The sequence below is a fragment of the Tupaia chinensis genome, unplaced genomic scaffold (genome assembly GCF_000334495.1).
Source record: "Tupaia chinensis unplaced genomic scaffold, TupChi_1.0 Scaffold000208_1, whole genome shotgun sequence".
Lineage (NCBI taxonomy): Eukaryota > Metazoa > Chordata > Mammalia > Scandentia > Tupaiidae > Tupaia > Tupaia belangeri.
Window position 1 is genome coordinate 3,417,814 of NW_006159683.1, and position 21,258 is coordinate 3,439,071.

At 39.1% G+C, this 21,258-nt stretch overlaps 2 protein-coding genes across 6 annotated transcripts in view; one reads left to right on the top strand and one right to left on the bottom strand.

Moving 5' to 3' along the window:
- The window catches only part of MDM2 (MDM2 proto-oncogene), a 31,534-nt gene extending 19,999 nt beyond the window's left edge, over positions 1–11,535 (top strand). For 3 of the 5 annotated variants that reach the window (XM_006147292.3, XM_027771368.1, XM_014587381.2), the window contains 4 exons: positions 3,690–3,850; positions 6,005–6,160; positions 6,832–6,909; positions 10,909–11,535. In XM_006147292.3, the coding sequence (XP_006147354.1) occupies positions 3,690–3,850; positions 6,005–6,160; positions 6,832–6,909; positions 10,909–11,484 (971 nt within the window). In that variant the 3' untranslated portion in view covers positions 11,485–11,535. The remainder of the gene's footprint in view (positions 1–3,689; positions 3,851–6,004; positions 6,161–6,831; positions 6,910–10,908) is intronic. The other 2 variants (XM_014587380.2, XM_006147291.3) reach the window with 2 other exon arrangements.
- A 4,983-nt stretch (positions 11,536–16,518) lies between these two features.
- The window catches only part of CPM (carboxypeptidase M), a 91,894-nt gene continuing 87,154 nt past the window's right edge, over positions 16,519–21,258 (bottom strand). The window contains exon 8 of the mRNA XM_006147293.3: positions 16,519–17,985. Coding sequence (XP_006147355.1) covers positions 17,743–17,985 — 243 coding nt within the window. The 3' untranslated portion in view covers positions 16,519–17,742. The remainder of the gene's footprint in view (positions 17,986–21,258) is intronic.

A 21,258-nucleotide genomic window follows, 5' to 3' on the forward strand; every position in this document is an offset into this window, starting at 1 on the left:
CTTGGGCATGCACGCACACGTGCTCGGCGTGAGTTTTAAGCCACCAGGTCCGGGACACGAACCGCGGTCAACTACGTGGGAGTCCAGCGACATAGCCATTACGCTAACTGCTGGTTCCTTACATTACTTTTTAAAAATGATTATTTATTTATTATTTTTTAATTTGCTAACTAGACATATTTGCTTACCAGAGGGAGAGAAAGTGTGAAAGCAAGCTACTAGGTTCGGGACTTGAATTGTACTCAGCCATATGGGAGTCCAGCACCTAAACCACCACATCACCTACTGGCCCCAGTACATTACTTTAATAATGAGGAAAAAGCCCTAAATGTTACTTTTTTTTAGAAGTTTTTGCTATAGGGCCTGTGTGCTCACCAGATAGACAGAGAGACAGAAAGTGAGAAATCATCCCTCAGGGGGGATGGCCATGCAACAATCCCTTCTCCTCCATTCTCTTCTCGGGATCTTGGACACGTACATACATGGCGCTGGGTGTGAGTTTAAGTTGCCGGGTCTGGGACTTGATCTGTGGTCAAGTACATGAAAGTCCAGCAACATAGCCATTAGGCCAACTGCTGGTCCCCCTTTTTTTTTTTTGAGAGGTTTTTTTTTTTTTTTGCTATAGGGCACGTGCACTCGCCAGACAGACAGAGAGAGACAGAAAGCGAGAAATCACCCCCCAGGGGGATGGTCATGCCACAATCCCTTCTCCTCCATTCTCCTCTCGGGATCTTGGGTACGCATGCACATGCGCCCGGCATGAGTTTAAGCCACTGGGTCCAGGACTGGAACCGCTGTCGACTACGTGGAAGTCCAGTGACTAACTGTTGGTCCCCTGCTGGTCCCCCTAAATGTTACTTTTTAATTGTGGAAAAATATGGATCAGTAGCATGATTTAGGATTCCAGCCCACATTATTCAGCCAGGGTCATCTTTTCTTAGAGAGAGTGTAAACATACTTAAGAATTTACATCAAAAACCTGAGGTATTGTTGTGGAGATAGAAAATAAATATAATATAAAATACGAGAGTGTTCTGGGAATTTAGAGGAAGAAGAGACGACTTCTGACTAGATAGATCAAAAGGGACTAGATAGATGAAGAGAGGGAAGTGGAATGAGCAGAGGTATCGGAGCCGTGCCTGTTTCAGGCATGAGTTATATTCCATATTCATTTAATCCTATAACCCTGTTACATACATGTAAGACTGCAGTGTTCACATATGTCCTTAAATAATTATACAGCTATTTCTCTAGGGAAGAGAAATTGTCTGAGTGCTGCAGTCTTGTATTCCTGTGAATACTGTAGGAATGTTTCTTTCTCTCAAATCTTCCAATATTAATCTCATTTTAATTTTTGTCATCCTCATGGGTGAAAAATGGTATGTCATTTCATTTTGCATTTCCTCAGTCATTTAGAGGTAGATTTTTCATGTTTATTAGTCATTTGTATTTATTTTTCTTAAACATGTACTTCCTTATTTATCTGTTTATTTTTTATGATTTTCAAGCCACCAGGTCTGGTACCGGAACCCCATCATTGGCCATGTGGGAATCCAGCATCTCAACTACCATGTCAGCTGCTGCCCCCATTTGTATTTCTTCTGTGACTTGTTTTTTATTATTTTTGAAAATTTTTTTTGGTAAGTCTTTTGCTCGATTTAGTAGGAGGACTATGTATAATGTGGATAGTAACCATTTTCTATTATATACGTTAAGGCTACTTCTATTACAATATTTGCCTTTTAATTTTTGTTTGTGGTATTCCATTTCATTGTGTATGCCTTAACATAGTCTAGTGCTTTTTATTCATTTTTTTAAAAAGATTATTTAATTTTATTTGTTATTTTTAAAGAATTATTTTATTTAAATTTATTTACTTGTTTATTTTTAATTTGACCAGAGAGGGACAGGGAGAGAGAAAGAGAGAGAATGAGAGTGAGAAAGCAAGCTGCCAGGTTCGGGACTCTAACCACAATTGCCATGTGGGAGTTCAGTACCCTTAATCACCAAGCTACCTGCTAGCCTCAATTATTATTTTTCATTTGCTTTATTTTATTTATTATTTTTTTATTTCATTTTCTTTTATACATTCAATCATGTTATTTAGCTTACTGAGTGAATATTTCAACATGTGAACATTTCTTTCTAGTCCAGTTGATAAAACTATAAAATTATTTTCAACAAATAATATCACATTTCTTTGTCCCATTAATGCTTTGCCTCTCTATTTTTCTTCTAAATGTCCTTTCTCAGACTCTGCTCTCTCACACACACTATATCTGGTATTTACATCCATTCACTGTGTTTCTGTATCCTTTAGCCAGTCCGTTTCAGTCATAGAGTGCAGACGTTCGGGATATATTGAGGGGGACATACAATGTCTCCTTCATAGCCTGGCTTGCTTCACTCAGCAATAAATCTTCCATATTCTTCCACTTTCTGTCAAAAGCCAGGGTTTTATTGTTTTTTATGGCTGAATAGTATTCCATAGAGTATATGTGCCACAATTTTTCAATCCATTCATCTCTTTGTGGGCATTTGGATTAGTTCCAGTTGTGAATAGTGCCGCAGTAAATATCGATGTGCAAGCGATTAAGAATTCTTCTGTCCTTTGGGTAGATACCAGCCACAATTATTTTTTAAATTTGGCCAGAAAGAAAGAAAGGGAAAGTGAGAAAGCAAGCTGCCAGGTCCAGGATTTGAACCGCAATTAGTGATGTGGGAGTCCATTGCCTTAACTATCACCACCTGCCAGCCCAACACAGTCTTGTTTAGGCAATGTTTTTCTTGAGGGCATTGCAGTGTGATGATATACTACCTCACTCCAGTATTGCAAGAGCATTCTCTTATGTGTTGAGGAATTTTGTTCTTTATGTTTGGCTTTTAATCTGCTTGGAATTTATTATTTTGACTGGTATAAGGTAAGACTCATTTATGTCTGGCAGATTTGGCTAACATTTTGACTTTTTAAACTCAGATAGTTTATTATATAAAATAAAATAGACAGTTTTTACTAGTTTTGATTTCTGTTTAAAACATAAGATATTAAAGAAATTGAAGTGTTAAGAATACCTTGTAAGCAAATTAAACATTTTTCAATCTTTTCAGAAAAAAATATGTGAAATCTTATATCCTAAAGTTTGATTTTGACAGAAAAATTCTAGATTATTTAGTTAGTAAAAGCTCTGGGAGGATTAAATTGAGATTTACAGACATAAAATTCCAAAAGAACATTAGAAAGCTTTTTGCAATAGTGTCTGGGGCCAGCCAATAGCGTGGTGGTTAAGGTCCTGGATTCCCACATGGCAACCACTGTTCAAGTCCTGGGCCCAGCAGCTTGAAAATCATGCTGGGGATGTATGTGTTCATGTGTGTCCAAAATCGCAAGAGGAGATTTTGGACAAAGTGAGAGGTCAGCCTCTTGGGGCCTTTGCCTCTGTCTGTATCTCTAGTGGGTACATGTGCCCTCTGGCAAAAAACCTAAAAAAAAAGAAAAGAAAAATATAGTATTCTGCTATGATTCACCTTTGGACAGATCCAGTGTTGCCTTTAGAAACAATAGTAAATCACTGTTTTCTCTCTTCTGTTTCATCTAGACCGTCACTACAAATTAAATACTCAATCAGCTTGTTTTCTAAGTAAGTCACAATGCAGGGATTTAATTGACTTCTTTTCCTTTACATATCCAGGAGAAAATTCAGAGGAATCATCTGGTGAACAACAAAGAAAACGCCATAGATCTGATAGTATCTCCCTCTCCTTTGATGAAAGCCTGGCTCTGTGTGTAGTAAGGGAGCTGTGTTGTGAAAGAAGCAGCAGCAGTGAATCTACAGGGACTCCCTCAGAACCGGTAATGTCCTCATTTCACATAAAACAAGACTTGTTTAATAATTAGTCCTAGTAGTCATAGTAAGAATACAAGGGGACTTTAGCATGTTCACAGAAATTAAAATACAGGTTTATTTTGGTGCAAAAAGATTTTAAAATCCATGCTGTTACTTTCCTAACATCACTCTTAAAAAGTCTGTTGATCTCAGAGGTTATAAAATAATATGTTGTATTTGTTTTTTGTTTTTAGATATAATGGAGACATTATAGATCATTTAATCCAGACTGCTTTTATGGATGAAGTAGATAAAGCTTTTAGAAGTTAAATGATATGTCAGAGGGTTAAATAGCTGCGTAGTGGCAAATCTAGAATAAGATTGACTGAGTCCTGACTCCTAAATCAGTGTATTTTTTTTTTTTTTTTCCATTTGTAGCCTTCTGCTCTGTATATGTTCTTAACCTTAGCCCTTAACAATACCTATTAGGGGCCTAACTTGGTTTCTCTGCTTATTTTTAAAAATTTACTTTTATTTATTATTTTTTAATTTGACAGAGAGAAAGTGAGAAAGCAATCCACCAGGTCCAGGACTCGAACCACAATTTGTCACATGGCAGTCCAGTGCCTTACCACACCACCTGCCAGCCCCTCTTCTGGAAATTTTTCAAGTCTTATAAATAAGCACCCAAAGGAGCACATACAGAGTTTTAAAAATAATTTAAAAAACATTAGGCATACAGGGGCCAGTGGGTGGCATAGTGGTTAAGATGCTGAACTCCTATGTGACCAGCTGTGGTTTGATTCCCAGACTTGGTGGCTTGAAACTCACGCTAGGTGTGTGTGCGTATGTGCCCAAGATCTGAGGAGAATGGAGAAGAAGGGATTAAGACGTGACAATCTCCCCTAGGGGAGTGATTTCTCACTTTCTAGTGAGTACTTGCACCCTATAGCAGAAATCTCTCAAAACAAAAATTAAGCATGAGAGCTGTTAAAAAGAAATTATTATTCAGGTTTACTAAAAAACATCAATGCGGCCAGCCATGGTGAGGCAGCAGTGATAACAAACTCTGTGATACTGAAGCCACTGGTAAGGTCCTGGGTTTACATCCTGAGGCCTTCCTGTACATGCCGACATGTGCATGTGCTTTTGTGATCTTGGCTGGCTAAAGCTGGGGTGGATCATGGTATAAACACCCTGTTGAAGATGCATGTCTTCCCCTCTCTGTCATGGAAGAAAAAAAAATAGTAACAAATGTCATAAATATTATGAATATTGAAATTATTATTCTACCAATCTGCATATGTGAAGGTGATTGAGACAGGTCTTAGCCCTCAAAGTATGTATAATTCAGATGAGAAATGTGCATGCCAAATTATGTTTGCATAATATGTGTGTGAGACTATGGAATTAACGGTGTCATACACGTAGTAAAGATAACTAAAGGCGAAAGAGCTGTTTTATTTACCATACTGGCATAGGCCCAGCCATAGAAGATGGGTAAGATATTTAGGAACTGTCACTTTATTCCAATTATGGCCAGCCTGTGGCATGGTGGTTAAGGTGGTTGAAGCCCCTGTAGCCAACTGTGTGGTTTGAGTCCCAGAGCTGGTAGCTTGAGAAACACAGTGGACGTGTGTGTGTGTGTGTGTGTGTGTGTCCCTGTCTAAAATACAGGAGAAATTAAGAAGGGATAGCGGTGTGGCCATCCTCTCTAGGAGGTGCTTTGTCACTTTCTGTCTCTCCGGCGAGTGCACATGCTCTCTAGGAAACAATTTTTTAAAAAATTATTCTATCTGGTGAGTGAGAGTGTGGAAGTTGTGCATAAATAGGCTTAGGAAATGATCTAGAGCTGACTGGATTGTTCTTATTTAGTAAGGAAGAAGGGGGATTGGAGATAAGATATAGTGTTATTATAGTTAATATCACATGTATCTTTGATGCCAAAAGGCTTTGGCCTTTTTCCTTTTTGAATGGGGTATTGAACAGGGAAACTAATGATACTGTAGTAGTAACTTAGAACCATAATCTAGTGGCATTGCACAGGATGGATCTGAGACAGAACTGGAGACGCAGGTATGAGTTAGGAAACTGTTACAGAGGCCACGAGGTAATGTATATTAAGTCATTTTTATTTATTCATTTATTTATTTATTTATTTATTTATTTATTTTGCTTAGGATCTTGAAGCTGATGTAAGTGAACATTCAGGTGATTGGTTGGATCAGGATTCAGTTTCAGATCAATTTAGTGTAGAATTTGAAGTTGAATCTCTCGATTCAGAAGATTATAGCCTTAGTGAAGAAGGACAAGAACTCTCAGATGAAGATGATGAGGTAGTTCTTTTACTTTCTATAATTGGAAAATTGTTAGATATATTTCATGTGTATTGATTTTGAGATTGAAATAATATATTCACATTTCACTTAATTTTTGCCTTTCAACTTTTTCTCCCTTTACACTTACTCATTTGACCTGTTTCAGAATTTTGGCTTAGTATATTGGTTTTGTAGACTTTAGGCATTCATGTTAACTTACTGATTGATTTATAATCTTACATTATTACTAATGCCAAGAAGTCAGTAGGCAGTAATGAATAGTTTTATCCTTTGTTCATGTTTTAAAATATTTAATTCCCTCCTTTAAAATTAGTTTTTTACAGAAGTAAAACATGCATACACTTAAAGTCAGACAGTACCTCCAGAGCTGTTTCCTAAAAGTGACTCTCCAACTCTCTTCTAGTTATTTTTGTTATTTAATACCTCCATATTTATCAAATAAACACATAATTTGAATGATTTATTCATTTAAAACATGCTGGTTATTGACTTTAACCATAATGGGTGAAAATTGCACCCTTTATTTTTCTCCCTTTACACTTACTCATTTGATCTGTGTTTCAGAATTTCTCATATACAGTAGTACATGTTTGGGACTTAGACTGTGAAGCCTTCTTGGTTGAAGGGGAAAAGGTGATTACTTGATACTAATAAATTTATTTTATTAGGTGTATCGAGTTACTGTGTATCAGGCAGGGGAGAGTGATACTGATTCATTTGAAGATGACCCTGAAATTTCCCTTGCTGTAAGTATGTGTGTGTGTGTGTGTATATATATATATATTTTTTTTTACCCCCCCCCCCCCCCCCCGCCGCTCTAATTTGCCAGAGAGTGCATGCACTCATCAGAGAAGGAAAGGGAGAAAGCCACTCCCTAATGGGGCGTGGTTATGCCATAATCATTTCTTCATTTCTCCATTCTGTTGGGATTTTGGGGCCTGCATGCACACACACCTGGCATGTTTTTTCAGGTTGCTGGACTAGGATTTAAACTGAGTGGTCGGCCATGTGGGGTCCATTCTTCATTAAGTAGTAGGGCATGGCGCCAGCCTATCTTTTTTTTTTTTTTTTTTTTTTTTTGCTATAGGGTGTGTTTGCTTGCCGGAAAGAAGAATGAGAAAGCACTCACCAGGGGGATGGCCATGCTGCAGCCCCTCCTCCATTCTCTCTTCAGGATTTTAGGCTTGTACACACATGGCGCCTGGTATGTTTTCCAAGTGGTGGGGTCTGGGACTTGAATCATGCAGTTGGCCATGTGGGATCAAGCCACTTTAATCACCATGCCACCCGCTGGCCCCTATCTGCTTTTTTAAAGGAATCCAAAAATAATACTGAAGTCAAGCTTAGAAAAATGTCTATTTGAGCCACGAGGTGGGCATGATGGTTAAGGCGCTGAACTGCCACGTGATTGACCATGGTTTGAGTCCTGGCCCTGGTGGCTTGCTTTCTCACTTTCTCCCTCCTTCCCTTCCTCCCCCCTTCTCTCTCTTGTGAGTGCACCTGCCTTATAGCATATTTTAAAATAACAATAATAAAATTAAATAATTATTTTTTTTTAAAAAATGTTTAGTCTACTTCTTGAGATGATTTTATAAAGTTTATTTTTTTTATTTGGGGGACCAGCAGGTTGCATGGTGGTTAGGGTGCTGGATTCCCACAGTGCCCACTGTGTTTCAAGTCCTGGATCTGATGCCTTGCCTTCTCACTTTCTCTCTCTCTCTTCCTCTCCCCCTCCTCTGGTGGGCACATGTGTCCTTTGGCAAATTAAAAAATAATAATATAATTTAAAAAAAACTTAAAAAAAATTTTTTTTATTACTTTAAGTTTTTTTGCCATAGGGTGTGTGTGCTCACCAGAAACAGATACAGTGAGAGGGAAAGTGAAAAATCACCCCAAGGGGGTATAGCCTCATCACAATCCCTTCTCCATTCTGCTCCTGGAATTTTGTACATGTACATACACGTATCCAGCATGATTTTCAAGCTGTTGAGTCCAAGATTCAGAGGTCTTAGAAGTTTCTTTTAAACTGAATATTGCTTTCATTTTCTTTTTTATGCCAGAGGGTATGTTTGTATGAATGGCAGTGGGTTAGGAGAGTGCATGTGTGAGAGATAACGGGCACCTTCCTGTTTGGGGCCTGGTCGCACAGTAACGTTTTTTCTTCCATCCTATCAGGATCTTGGGCCTAAGCATATGACCACTGTATTTCTCAAGCTTCTGGGGCTGAGACTGGAACTTCAGTTGGCCCCATAGATCTGTTTTTTTCTGTGCAGTGCTTAACTGCTATGTTGTGGGACAAGTCCTTCTTTAATTTTTGTTCATTCTAATTAATAGTGCCTCTTATTATATTTGTATAGGAAATCCATTTTTCCTTCCTGAATAATCAGTGATGATCCAAATGCAAAAAAGATGAAAATTGAAAATCTTTTCCAAAATTTTTACTGTGCTAAAAATAATTCAGATAATTAGGTGACCCATTTAATGTCAAGTTAAGTGAAATATTTCAGACATAGATCTTGCACTTGACTGACACACTTTCTCAACCATATTGCAAGACCTGTGTTTGGTTTTATGAGCTAGTGAAACTACCTTTGACAACTCAAAAGAACTAATGGGGGTCGGGAGCTGGCAGGTGGTATGTTGTTAGGGGTGGGTGCTGGACTCCCACATGGCTAACCATGGTTCAAGTCTTGGACCTGGTGGCTTGCTTTCTCACTGTCCTCTCTGGTCAAATTAAAAAAAATAATGAAGTTAAATAATTCTTAAAAAAAAATCAGTAAGGGAAAATAAGCAGTCTCTATTATTGCTACTGCCTTATGCCATTTGTTATGCAGTCTAAAAATGGTTACATTATTCATGGCATGAGAGGAAGGACCTCTTATGGAAAATTTCACATGTAAAGTGTCCTCAGGCAAGAAGCATGCCGCAGTTAATGTGAGAGATAAGGACGTGTTCAGTTAAAAGACTGGGAACAAAGAGTTTGTTATCCTAGTTGCACGGCAGAAGGCTTGAGAGAGAAGTTAGGATAAGAAACAAGCACCAAGCAGTTACAGAAATGAGAACTCAGGAAAAGATAGAGCAGTAAGAGGGCATACGTGGGATAGTCATCTAGGATGACAGGTTTTAGCTGGCCAAGATCGCTGAGAATGGTTCAGTGTTTCTCTTGTGGATCGAGTTGAGGAGTACTCAGTTGAGCCATGGTTTTAGAGCACTTAACTCAGGGGCGTCCCAGTTACTGATGGACTGGGAAGGCTTTTCTAGGAGGCAGGTTTCACCTACTGAGTAGATTGGGTGAACTCTAGGCACAAGGTCAGAAGCTGAAACCTTAAGGGAGTTAAGTTACAGAGTAAAAGATCCCAAATAACTCCTTTCAGCTAATGTAACTATGTATGGGTCATCAAATAGATAACTGCAGAGGGACATGGTTAGTATCAGAGTTAATACAATTTTGGATTTAAGGTTTTCTATCATGACATGGCTAAAAATAAAGGTACTTCATCTTACACTTGAGAGTGTGTTACATATTGACTTAAAAAATCTTTTTGTATATATTTGAGGTATACAACCTGATGTTTTGATATGTATATATTAGGGGTTTTCAACAAGCGTATGGAAAATGCATATTTTAAAAAGCTATGCATGGATTAAAAAACTTTTTGTGGACTAGCAGTTGTAATGGTTACACTGCTGGACTCCCACGCTGGCAACTATAGTTCAAGTCCCAACCCAGCGACTTAAAACTCATGCCTGGTGCATGTGTGTGCATGCCCAAGATCCTGAGAGGAGAATGGAGGAGAAGGGATTGGGGTGATTTCTCACTCTTGTCTGTCTGTCTGGTGAGCACATGTACCCTATAGCAAAAATCTCTTTTAAAAAAAATTACTTTTGCACTAAAATAAACTCATACTTTAATTCCATAATCTTTTTGAAGTCCCCTTGTACATGGGGAAATGATTACTACAGTCAAGCAAATTAGCTTTCTATTATACCACACAGTTACCTTTTTTGTGTGTATGGTAAAGTACCTAAAATCTACTCAGTGAACTTCTAGTATATGATAGAGTATTACTAACTATAGTCTTTGTGCAGTACATGTTTACTATTTTTCTTTTCTTTTCTTTTTTTTTTTTTTGGAGAGGTTTTCGCTATAGGGTGCGTGCGCTCGCCAGAGAAGCAGAGAGACATAGAGACAGAAAGCGAGAAATCACCCCCCCAGGGGGATGACCACGCCGCAATCCCTTCTCCTCCATTCTCCTCTCAAGATCTCGGGCGCACACGCACCCGGTGTGAGTTTTAAGCCACTGGGTCTGGGACGCGAACCACGGTCAACTACGTGGGAGTCCAGCAACATGGCCATTACGCTAACTGCTGGTTCCCAATGTTTACTATTTTTCTTGCCAGAGCACTTGCTGGAGAGAGAGGGTGAGAGGGAGAGAGCGCAAGATTGCACCCACCATGGGATATTATCACCCTATAATCTCTTCACCTCCATCTCCCTCCGTTTAGAATTTTGGGTACTCATGTGTACAGTGCCTGGTGTTTTTTTCAAGCCGCCGGGTCCAGGACTTGAACCATGTGATCAGCCATATGTAATCCCACTGCCTTAACCACCAGGTCACAGGCTGGCCCTTGACTATTTTATAAAACATGAAACACTGACAGTTGAGCTATGTGACATATTTGATATTAGTCAAATTGAAGTCACTAGTAAGGGCCGAAACTAACTCTGTTTTATTTCATTAAAGGACTATTGGAAATGTACTTCATGCAATGAGATGAACCCTCCCCTTCCACCACACTGCAACAGATGTTGGGCTCTTCGTGAGAATTGGCTTCCTGAAGATAAAGGGAAGGATAAAGGGGAAATCCCTGAAAAAAACAAATTAGAAAACCCAACACGAGCAGAAGAGGGGTTTGATGTTCCTGACTGTAAAAAAACTCCAGTGAATGATTCCAAAGAGTCACGTGGTGAAGAAAATGATGATAAAATTACACAAGCCTCCCTGTCACAAGGAAGTGAGGACTATTCTCAGCCATCAACTTCTAATAGCATTATTTGTAGCAGCCAAGATGATGTCAAAGAGTTTGGGAGGGAAGAAACACAAGACAAAGAAGAAAGTATGGAATCTAGTTTTCCCCTTAATGCCATTGAACCTTGTGTGATTTGCCAGGGTCGACCTAAAAATGGTTGCATTGTCCATGGCAAAACAGGACATCTTATGGCATGCTTTACATGTGCGAAGAAGCTAAAGAAAAGGAATAAGCCCTGCCCAGTGTGTAGACAACCAATTCAATTAATTGTGCTAACTTATTTCCCCTAGTTATAGTATGTCTATAAAAGTAGATTTATATATCTGTATATAACCCTAAAAGGGATTTGTGTGTAATGAATTCTTTTTTGAAAGTAGAAAACCATGGGACCAGCAGATGGCGTCATGATTACGTCACTGGACCCTCATGCGGTTGACCATGGTTTGAGTTTGGGGGCACTTTGAGACTCACGCCTAGCGCATATGCGTGCATACCCAAGATCCCGAGAGGAGAATGGAGGAGAAGAGATTGTAGCATGGCCATCCCCCCAGGGGGTGATTATTTGATTTCTGTCTGTCTCTGGTGAACGCATGTGCCCTGTATCAAAAATTTCTCTTAGAAAAAAAAAAAGAAAGAAAATAGGACCAGCAGGTGGTCTGGTGATTAAGGGTGCTGGACTCCCACATGACTGATTGTGGTTTGAGTCCTAGACCTGAAGTCTTGCTTTCTTACTACCCCCCATGCTGGAAATATTAAAATGATAATAAAGTTAAATAAGCTGATTCTTAAAAAAACAGAAAACAGTTTCTAGTTTATTTTCTAAATTGTCATATCTATCACCTTTCAGAAATTGGTACCTGTAGTTTAGCCATTTCCTACTTAGCATTGCCTCATTTACACTGTTTCTTGGCATGTTTTGGAATGCTGATGTAAACTGGAGCCCAACCTCTGTCCTATGACTGGAAAGTCAGGATTAGTTTATACCGATGAGGGTTAAAAACACTTGGAAATCAATAAAATTGGATAATCAGGACAAAAAAACTTCACACTCTATCAGTATTTCCAAAATGTGTTCACAAATTGAGGAATGTTATTACTAAGGAATGGAACTAGTCCAAATTATTTTGGAAAATAATTCTATGGCTAACAGTCTGTTTGGAAATTTATTTTTTTAAAAATTTTTCTGTAGAGTGTGTATACTCACTGGAAGGGATGGGAGTGAGAAATTCCCCTCCTCTCCCCCTGGGGGGATGGCCAAATTTCAGTCCCTTCTCTTTTATACTCTGGGGATTTTGGACATGCATGCACATGTGTCTAACATGTTTTTCAAGCTGCTGGGTCCAGGACTCAAACCACATGGACTTGTAGGATCCAGCTACCTTAATTTCACACCGTTGACTGGCTTGGGAATGCCATTTATTTTCTGCATGACTTCTCAGACCCTATACTGCATTGCTGTGAACTTCACAAAATTTGTTTTGACCAGAATGCATGGTTTTCATCCTTTATCTTGTCCACTAAACACATTGCCTCACGACACATACTAATTTGGAATATATCACATACAGTATAAACATTATTTAAAAAATTGCCCAAGTGCATGTGTACCTGTCAGAGGAAGAGAAAGCACCTCTCCCACCTCCAGTGGGCATGGTCATGCTGGGATGTCATCTCCAGTTCACTACCCGTGTTGGGAGTTTGGGCATGCATGTACACGTTCTTGATATGTGTGTGTGTGTGTGTGTTTTGTTAGCCCCCCAGGCTGGGAACTGCGGTTGACCATGTGGGATTCAACTCTAACCTCTAGGCTATGGGGTTGGCCCAACCTATTGAGAGATGTTAAATTTGGTCTTCTCTAGGCTTCATTTGGTAGCAGTTTTTTCTAGTATCTGGATTTTATTAGACTTGTATAAGCTGTTTTCAAGGTAATGTAAATGGAAGGAAACAGTATTCATTATTTATATGAATATTCTTTATTGAGAATCAGAAATACTCTAAATTTACTAAACTCAGAGGTAGTCATAGCCCCTCCCCAATACACATTACAGACTTTGAGAATTTATGTATTTTAATAAATTCTTAATCGTAGTGCCAAAGAAAGATACTGTGAGAATGCTTGTGAAATCCGCTTATGAAACATTTACAAAAGGCTGTGGAATAGTTTATGTGCTAAAGTATGGTAAAATGGTTTATGAGTAATATAGTACAATATCTGCTTATTAGTGATAGAATGTAAAGTGTGTAACAAATGCAAACTTCTGTGGTCTCAGCTTTTGTTGCTCTTTAACCAACCTGACCATCATTTTCTCTCTGCTTCCTACTGTCTGAGTCATGAGAAAGACCTAAGGGATCTGCGATAAAATAAGCAAACTGAATTGTTACCAAATAGAATAAGAACCAGATTTCTCAATAAGCAACTTACTCTGTTGTAGTAAGACAAAATATGCTTAAGTTTCTGGATTCTCCAAAAAAAGATATTTACAATCTAGCATCAGATATTTTGACTATCTGAACATAGTAAGTTACACATCATTTTCTGAAGAAGATTATAAAGGCAAATTTGCTTCTGTAACAAAATTACAACATTGATTTTTCAGACTTTCAGAATGTTGTGAAGAGGCTTTTTAACATTTCCAATAACATCCAACAGCTCAAGTCAGAATGACAAATTAAGCACCAAAATCAATACTGACACTTATCTGTAAGGATTTAACATTTCTCCAAAATATTCCCTACCATTTAGATTCATTGTTAACATGATAATTGAGTAGGTACATGAAAAAAAGCTAAGTAACTTTGTGAAATTTTCCTTAAATATTACACAATCATTCTAGCTGTCAGATTACAGGTCATATCTTTCTATGTGAGGCAGAAGGTTTGGTTTTTTAAAGTTTATCATACTGCCTTTAGACTTCTGCCTTCCTTCCTCCACCTATATAGCACCAATAATGGCACCAGAATGTGGCAGGGCCCACTGTTTTAACAGTTGTAGAATTCCTGTGAAGCAGGGGTCTGAATTTCACAGGTAAGGAGTATGAGTATGGTGGATTTGAACCCAGGGATCCTGCCTTCTCATGATCATCTCTTGAATTTTCCCTCATATTTTGAAAGCCTTTATTATGTCGGTTCCTCTATTAAAAAAAAATTAGTTTTACTACTTGCTGTAGGGCATGTGTCCTCACTAGAGAGAGACAGTGAGAAAGTGAGAAAGCAAGCTGCCAGGTCTGAGACTCATACTGTGGGTGGCTATATAGGAATCCAGCACCTTAACCACTACACCATCTGCTGGCCCCTGGTTTCTCTAGTTAAAGGATTTTCCCTGAATTTTGAGCCTGAGGAGCATAATCTCCAGTCTAAAAGGGGGGTCCACAGTGGGAAAGGTGGTAGGAGGGAGGTTTGGGGACCCTGTCTGACCACAGTCAAAATTTTATGGTTCTGTTTTTAAATGAATTTAAGTTTGATTCACATACAAATTTCTGATTTCAAAAATATTTTAGTAAGAAAACTAAGGCTCATGAACAAATCAGACTTTAGTTCATATCCTTTCAAAAACTTCTGTCTTAGAAAAGGAAAAATTAGAATTCAGGCCAGTTGAAAAGTTGCTTGAGGATAATACAAGTTTAGATTTTATGCTTTAATATGTACTCATTTCTTATAGTGTTAATGCATATTTTTCAGGTATGTAATAAATTACTGCCAATTTAAGTAAAAATGGTCAAGGTATTCAGGTTATTGCCAGATGTTCAGGTGGTTAAAAAGACTACAAATTCTATTAACATGGTTTTGTGTATGTAAAATAAACTTGGCACAGATTGGGTCCCTGAATGCCATGAATCCCCTTATTCTCAAACATATACCATGTACTAAGGCCAGTATGTTTTTTTTTAATTTTTACTTTTTTTTGGGGGGGGGGATTTTTGCTATAGAGTGCATGTGCTCTCCAGAAAGACAGAGACAAAGCGAGAAATCACCTCCCCCCCAAGGGGATGGCCACGCTGCAATTCCTTCTCCATTCTTTCGGGATCTTGGGCACGCACACACACGCGCCCGGTGTGAGTTTAAGCCACTAGGTCCAGGACTGTAACTGTGGTTGACTACATGGGAGTCCAGCAATGTAGCCATTATGCCATCTGCTGGTCCCTAGTTTTACTTATTTTTAAGAACCAAAGCAACTCACTTTCCATGTAGATATCTGCCAGAATGCTATTTTTTTTTTTCTGTCTTATGGCCCCACAATTGTTACATATGTTTTAAGATCTGTTAACACACAATGGAGAATGGTACCTTCTAGTTGAGTACTAACAGTAAACATTTGACTTTCTGATTTAAAAGAAGGTAACTTGTAGTTCTGTTAATAGGTAACAGTGCTTTTTACTATACACCTTAGGATAAGTGCAAGGTCCAGTAAAAGCACTGTATGAGGATTTTTTTCTTGATGCATAAAACTGTTCTTCGGTCAGGATTCTTTTCTTGATGCGTGCATAAAACTGCCCTTCTGTCAGTTTTACTACGGGTTAGTAACCTTGGGATCAGAAGTATTTTGGATTTTTGACATTAGATTTTGGAATATTATACTGAAATATCTTAGGGACTGGAGAGCCCCAAGTCTAAACACAAAATTGATTCATGTTTGACATATACCTTATAAACATAGCCTGAGGATAAATTTATGTGATTTTTTTATTGTGGCACTTTGCAACCATCACGTGCAGTCAGGTGTGGAATTTTCCACTTAGGGCATCATGTTAGCCTCAGAAAGTTTTAGATTTTGAAACATTTTGGATTAGGGATGCCCAACCTGTAGGGAGCTGGAGAGTCCCAAAGCATAAAGCCTATTTTCATAAAATGACTCAGAGCTCTAGTTTCTGGAAGGGACCCAGGGTGTGCAGGCTGTTGGAATCTTTCATACATTCATTCAGGCCTATGTGCTAGGTTCAATATAAAAATGAACCTTTCAACCAAAGAGCTTGTGCACTCCTAGAAAAGGCCCACATGGAAGTAGATCATACATAATACAGTGCTGAAAATTCAGTAATAGAACTTGTTTATTTTAGGGAGCAAAGAGGAAGTGCTCCTAATTCCAGATTTTGTGTGTTGTGGGGAGGTGGGATAGAATCAAATGGATGACAGCAGAGGCTTCCTAGCAGAGGTGATACCTGAGCTGAATTAAAAAAAAAAAAAAAATTGCCAGAGGGTGTGGGCCCTCAGCACCCCCTATGGGGAGTGGTCATGCTACAGTCTTCATTTTTCCCATTTTTGGGGGGATTTTAGGCATGAACACTTGCCCCTGGGGTATTTCATAAGTCACCAGATCTGGGACTTGAACTGTGTGGTCAGCCTTGTGAGATCCAGCCACCTAAACCACTGCCATGGGTTGGCCACTGGTCTGAGTTTTAATGGAGTTGGAGAAAAAATTAGTAAGAATGACATTCCAGATATAGGGAACACACATGCATTTAGGAACTACAACAAATGATTGTTGATTTTTCTAAGTAGCTCTCCTTCCCTAGTCCTTGTGGGAGATGGTCTTGAGGAGAAGCCTGGGAGCAAGAGATAAGTAAACCTTTGCACTCGTGCAGGTGAGATATGAGGGACTAAACTGCAAGTTCGTAGCTTGTGGAGAGGGTAGAATTAGTATGTATAATTAACACCAGTCTTCAGTGATTGACCGTAGGATTAAGGAGGAGGAGGAAGTATTGAGATTGACTCCCAGGTTTCTAGCTGGAGAAAATTGAGATAGAGAATACAGCAGGAAGACCAGCTCCAGAGGGAAAAGTAATGCTCCATTTTTGACGGGAGCTGGAGGCACCTTTGAGTCACATTCAGGTAACTGTCGAGTGGGCAGTAGGCCATGAGTCTGAAGCTCAGGCAAGAGGCGAGAGTTAACATTTGTAGGTCATCGTAACAGGATGATGGCATCCATGTTCAGAGAGGCGGGGGGAGCGGGGCTGGAGGGGAAGAGACTGAAATGACCTGCAGCTTTGAGGTTCTGCAGATAGAACCTTGTCATCCTATCAGGTCTGTGTTCTCTTGGGACACAGAGACAGTTGCTTATTTTCTCTTTCTCCTCAGAACATTTGAAAGCTAAATGTTCCCAGCCTTAGGATCATGTCTCCCTTCATTGAGAACTGATTATATATGGCACTTACTCTTCACATACGGCATTCATGGTAAGGTCTTGTATATAGTAAATGCTCGTCTTTATTGCTTATATCCATCTGGCTCTGCATGCAAAATTAGTTCCTTTTCTTCTTGCAGGAACTTCTCTTGCTTTTCAAGTTTAACTTCTCACAAATGTCTAAGACTTCAAGATTAAGTGTAAGTGAGCAGTATTTGGTAGCTAGGTGTCTTCCTTCATCATCAAGGACAGATCACTCTTCATCACCATATTTGTTTACTGCAGAATTTGGAAACATCCACTTCTCTTATTAGGAAAGACTGGAGGCTATCCTGTTGAGGTCCCATAACAGGGAGTTAGGGATATAGTAACCTGGTGTGAGTAATCCCTGATTCCAGGTGGTGACTGGGGTTGAGTTTCACATTGTACTTTATTTGAAAAATATGTGTAAAAAAGTCACTAAAAATAAGAACAAACTAGGCTTTGTTGCAGCTGAATGGCTTGGCAGTTCTTTGTATAGAGGAATCATTGGGCATGGAGGATTTGATGCTTGGATGGAATCCAGTTGCCCTTGGAATGGAAGTAGAATATCCTTTTTAAGAGCACTGAAGGTCTGGGATTTCTCTGGAATAATCACCTTTGTGAGGTACGGACTGTGTCCAGGGACAGTAACCTGAGAGGAAACAAACAATTGTATGAGTGATTTCAGATGTCTCATGGTGCCAACACTGATAACCACCACTGAAATGCAGCCTTTGTGCAATGCATGTAACAATCTGCCAGGCCTCCCGGGCTAGTAATAGATTTAGTCCTGCTTGCTGAATGAGTTTCCCAATACCTGTTACCATAGAATGTAGTTGTTAATACTGTGGCTAAGAATTACAAAGTAAAGACAGAGACAGGTACTTTATCTAGAGATAAGTCAGTAGAAGGAAGCCACCATCATTTCCATGGAACACAAAGGTAGAGTTGATGTTTCCCTGTGTCTCAAGTCTGAACTCAATATCCTCACTGGACATCAAGATAATTAGAATTTTTTCCAGTTGATTCCCTTTCCTCACAGCTGATCTAAGTGTACAGGTTTATTGTTTCCTTAAAAAGATTTTATTTTACTTGGGTTTGTCCATATGAGTCTGACTTGTGTTAGATTTTTTTTTTTAATGAAACAGAAATTAGACTAAATGCTAAACTAACTATAGGCAGCACCTACTGGGAAATGGTTTTAATATATTTTAGCCATTCATTTCAGTTTCCAACATCTTACTTTCCAGTCTTACCCTAGAACTTTCCAGTGTGTCCTGAGGAATGAACAATTCACAACTTTATTTTTAAAAAGGTCTGGCTTATTTATAGGATTGCATGAAAATAAGATTCACTACAAGGAAAATCCTTTTTTTTTTTTTAACCATGGAATGGAAATATTATAGTAAGCTGGAAGATAAAAGACCTTTTTAGGCTAAGATTCACAGTGAATTGAGATTTTTCATGCGCACTCAATCTCAATAGGACTAATGGTTCACAAAAGGATTAACAATTGAGGAGCCCCACTGCTGGCACTATGGGGACAACCTATGAAGCTGGGAGGCTCTGAATTCCATAGAATTGTATAAATGAAATACCAGGACATTATGTCCTAAAGATGAAGTAATGAAATATAAATCTAGTTCCTACTACAGAAGAGAGAACTACCTTCTAGTTACAACATGACTGCTATGGCTGGCATCACCCACTAAAAGTAAAGGAACCTTGGCTGGCCCCATGGTCTAGTGGTTAAGGGAGTCAAATCCTACATGGCAGATCACAGTTCAAATCCTGGCCCTGGTGGTTTGAAAAACATGTCTGGCATGTGTGTGTGTCTAAAATATAGACAAGATGGAGAAACTGAGAAGGGATTATTGGCCTAACCATACCCATTGAGGGGTGCCTTCACCCTTTCTTTTTCTGATGAGTATACATACCTTCTGGCAAAATTGGGGAAAAAAGCTAAATAGAAAAGCTAAATAGAATTTATCTAAGAAATTAAAAATCATAAAAGAAGAGGCACAGTCTGACCAACTAAATCAGGTACTCAGTTAATTTTATTGCCAGAAGGTGCATGTACTCACTGGAGAGAGATAGGAGACAGGGTATGATCATGCTGCAGTCTCTCGTCCATTTCTCTGCCCTGTTGAGATTTTAGACACACATGCACATGTATCCAGCACATGTTTTCCCAGCTGCTGGGGCTGGGATTTGAACTGCAGTTGACCATCTGGGATCCTTCTCCCTTAACCTCTAGACTAAGAGGACAGTCTCGTACTTAAGGAGTTCACATAAACCTACTGAGGCTCAAATTATTCCATGTCTCCTCCAAGAAAGAAGGCTCAGAAACATGCATCTTATTTTGGGACCAGCAGATGCCATAATGGTTACATCGCTGGACTCCCACATGGTTGATTGTGGTTTGAGTCCTGGACCTTGTGGTTTCAAACTCACACTGGGCATGTGTGTGTGTATGTCCCAAATCCCAAGAGGAGATGAAGAGAAAGAATTGCAGCATGGTCATCTCCCCTGGGGGGTGATTTCTTGCTTTCTGTCTCTGTCTCTGCAGCAAGTGCATGCTCCCTATAGCAAAGATCTCAAAAAAAAAACCCAAAAAACAAAAACAAACAAAAACAACCTATTTTACTTACATTACAAAATATGCCTATCACTTGCTTAATACACTGATAAACTTTGTAGATCAAATTTCACTTGTAATAAATTCTATAGGACTTGTCCTAATCCATTTTTTCTTTTTAAAATTTTTGCCATAGGTTATGTGTGCTCAACAGAGAAAGAGACAGAAGTGAGAAAGCACCTTTCAGTGGGGGTGACCTTGGTACAATCCTTTCTGTTCTCCTGTAGGGATTTGAGGCATGCATGCATATATACCCAGTGTTTCTCAAGTGGCTTGGTCCAGGACTCAAACATGCAGTTGGCCATGTGGGATTCAGCCGCCTTAACAACCTTGCCACAGGCTTGGCCCCAATTGATTTTTTAGAAGAGGAAATTGTGTTTCATGGAATGGGTATTATATATTTAATGAAACTCGACAGTACTTTTGCTATGTTGTTTAATTAATTTTTATTCTATTTAATTTTTTCAGAGAGATTTTTGCTATAGGGTGCGTGCTTTCGCCAGAGAGCCAGAGAGACAGAAAGTGAGAAATCACCCCCAAAGTTATGGCTACACTGTAATTCATTCTCCATTTTCCTCTTGGGATATTGGGCATGCACACACACATGCCTGGCATGAGTTTAAGCCACCAGGTCTGGGAGTCCAGCGATGTAACCAGCCATCTGCTGGTCCCTGTTGTTTAATTATTATTAAGAGATTGCATTTAAAGTATTTCCAGAGGGTGCATTTGTTTTCCAGAAAGAGACAGAGAGGGAACAGAAGAAAGCACCTCCCTAATGGGATGTGAACATGCCTTAGTCTCTTCTCTTCCATTTTTCCATCTTGTGCAACTTAGGGCACACATGCAAATAATATATTTCAAGCTGCTGGGCTTGGGGTTTGAACTGCAATTTGAAATGTGGGATCTGGGTCCCTTAATCACCAGTTGACAGAGTTGGCCTGAGATGACTTTTTTTGTTTTGTTTTGTTAGTTTACTATAGGGTATATACACTCGCCAGAGATAGGTAAAATGAGAAAGCATTTCAAAAGGGGATGGCATACTGCAATCCCTTCTCCATTCTCCTTTGGGATTTGGGCATGCATGCATACTCACCTGGTGTGTTTTTCAAGCCAATGAGGCCAGGACTCAAACTGCTCAGTTGGCCATGAGGGATTCGACTACCTGAACCATCATACCACTGGCTAGCCTGAGATTACATTTTAAAATAATAAACTATATCACAAGAAATACAATTTGTCTTCTATTAAAATTAATTGCCAACTGAAAAAAAAAATAAACATGGACTT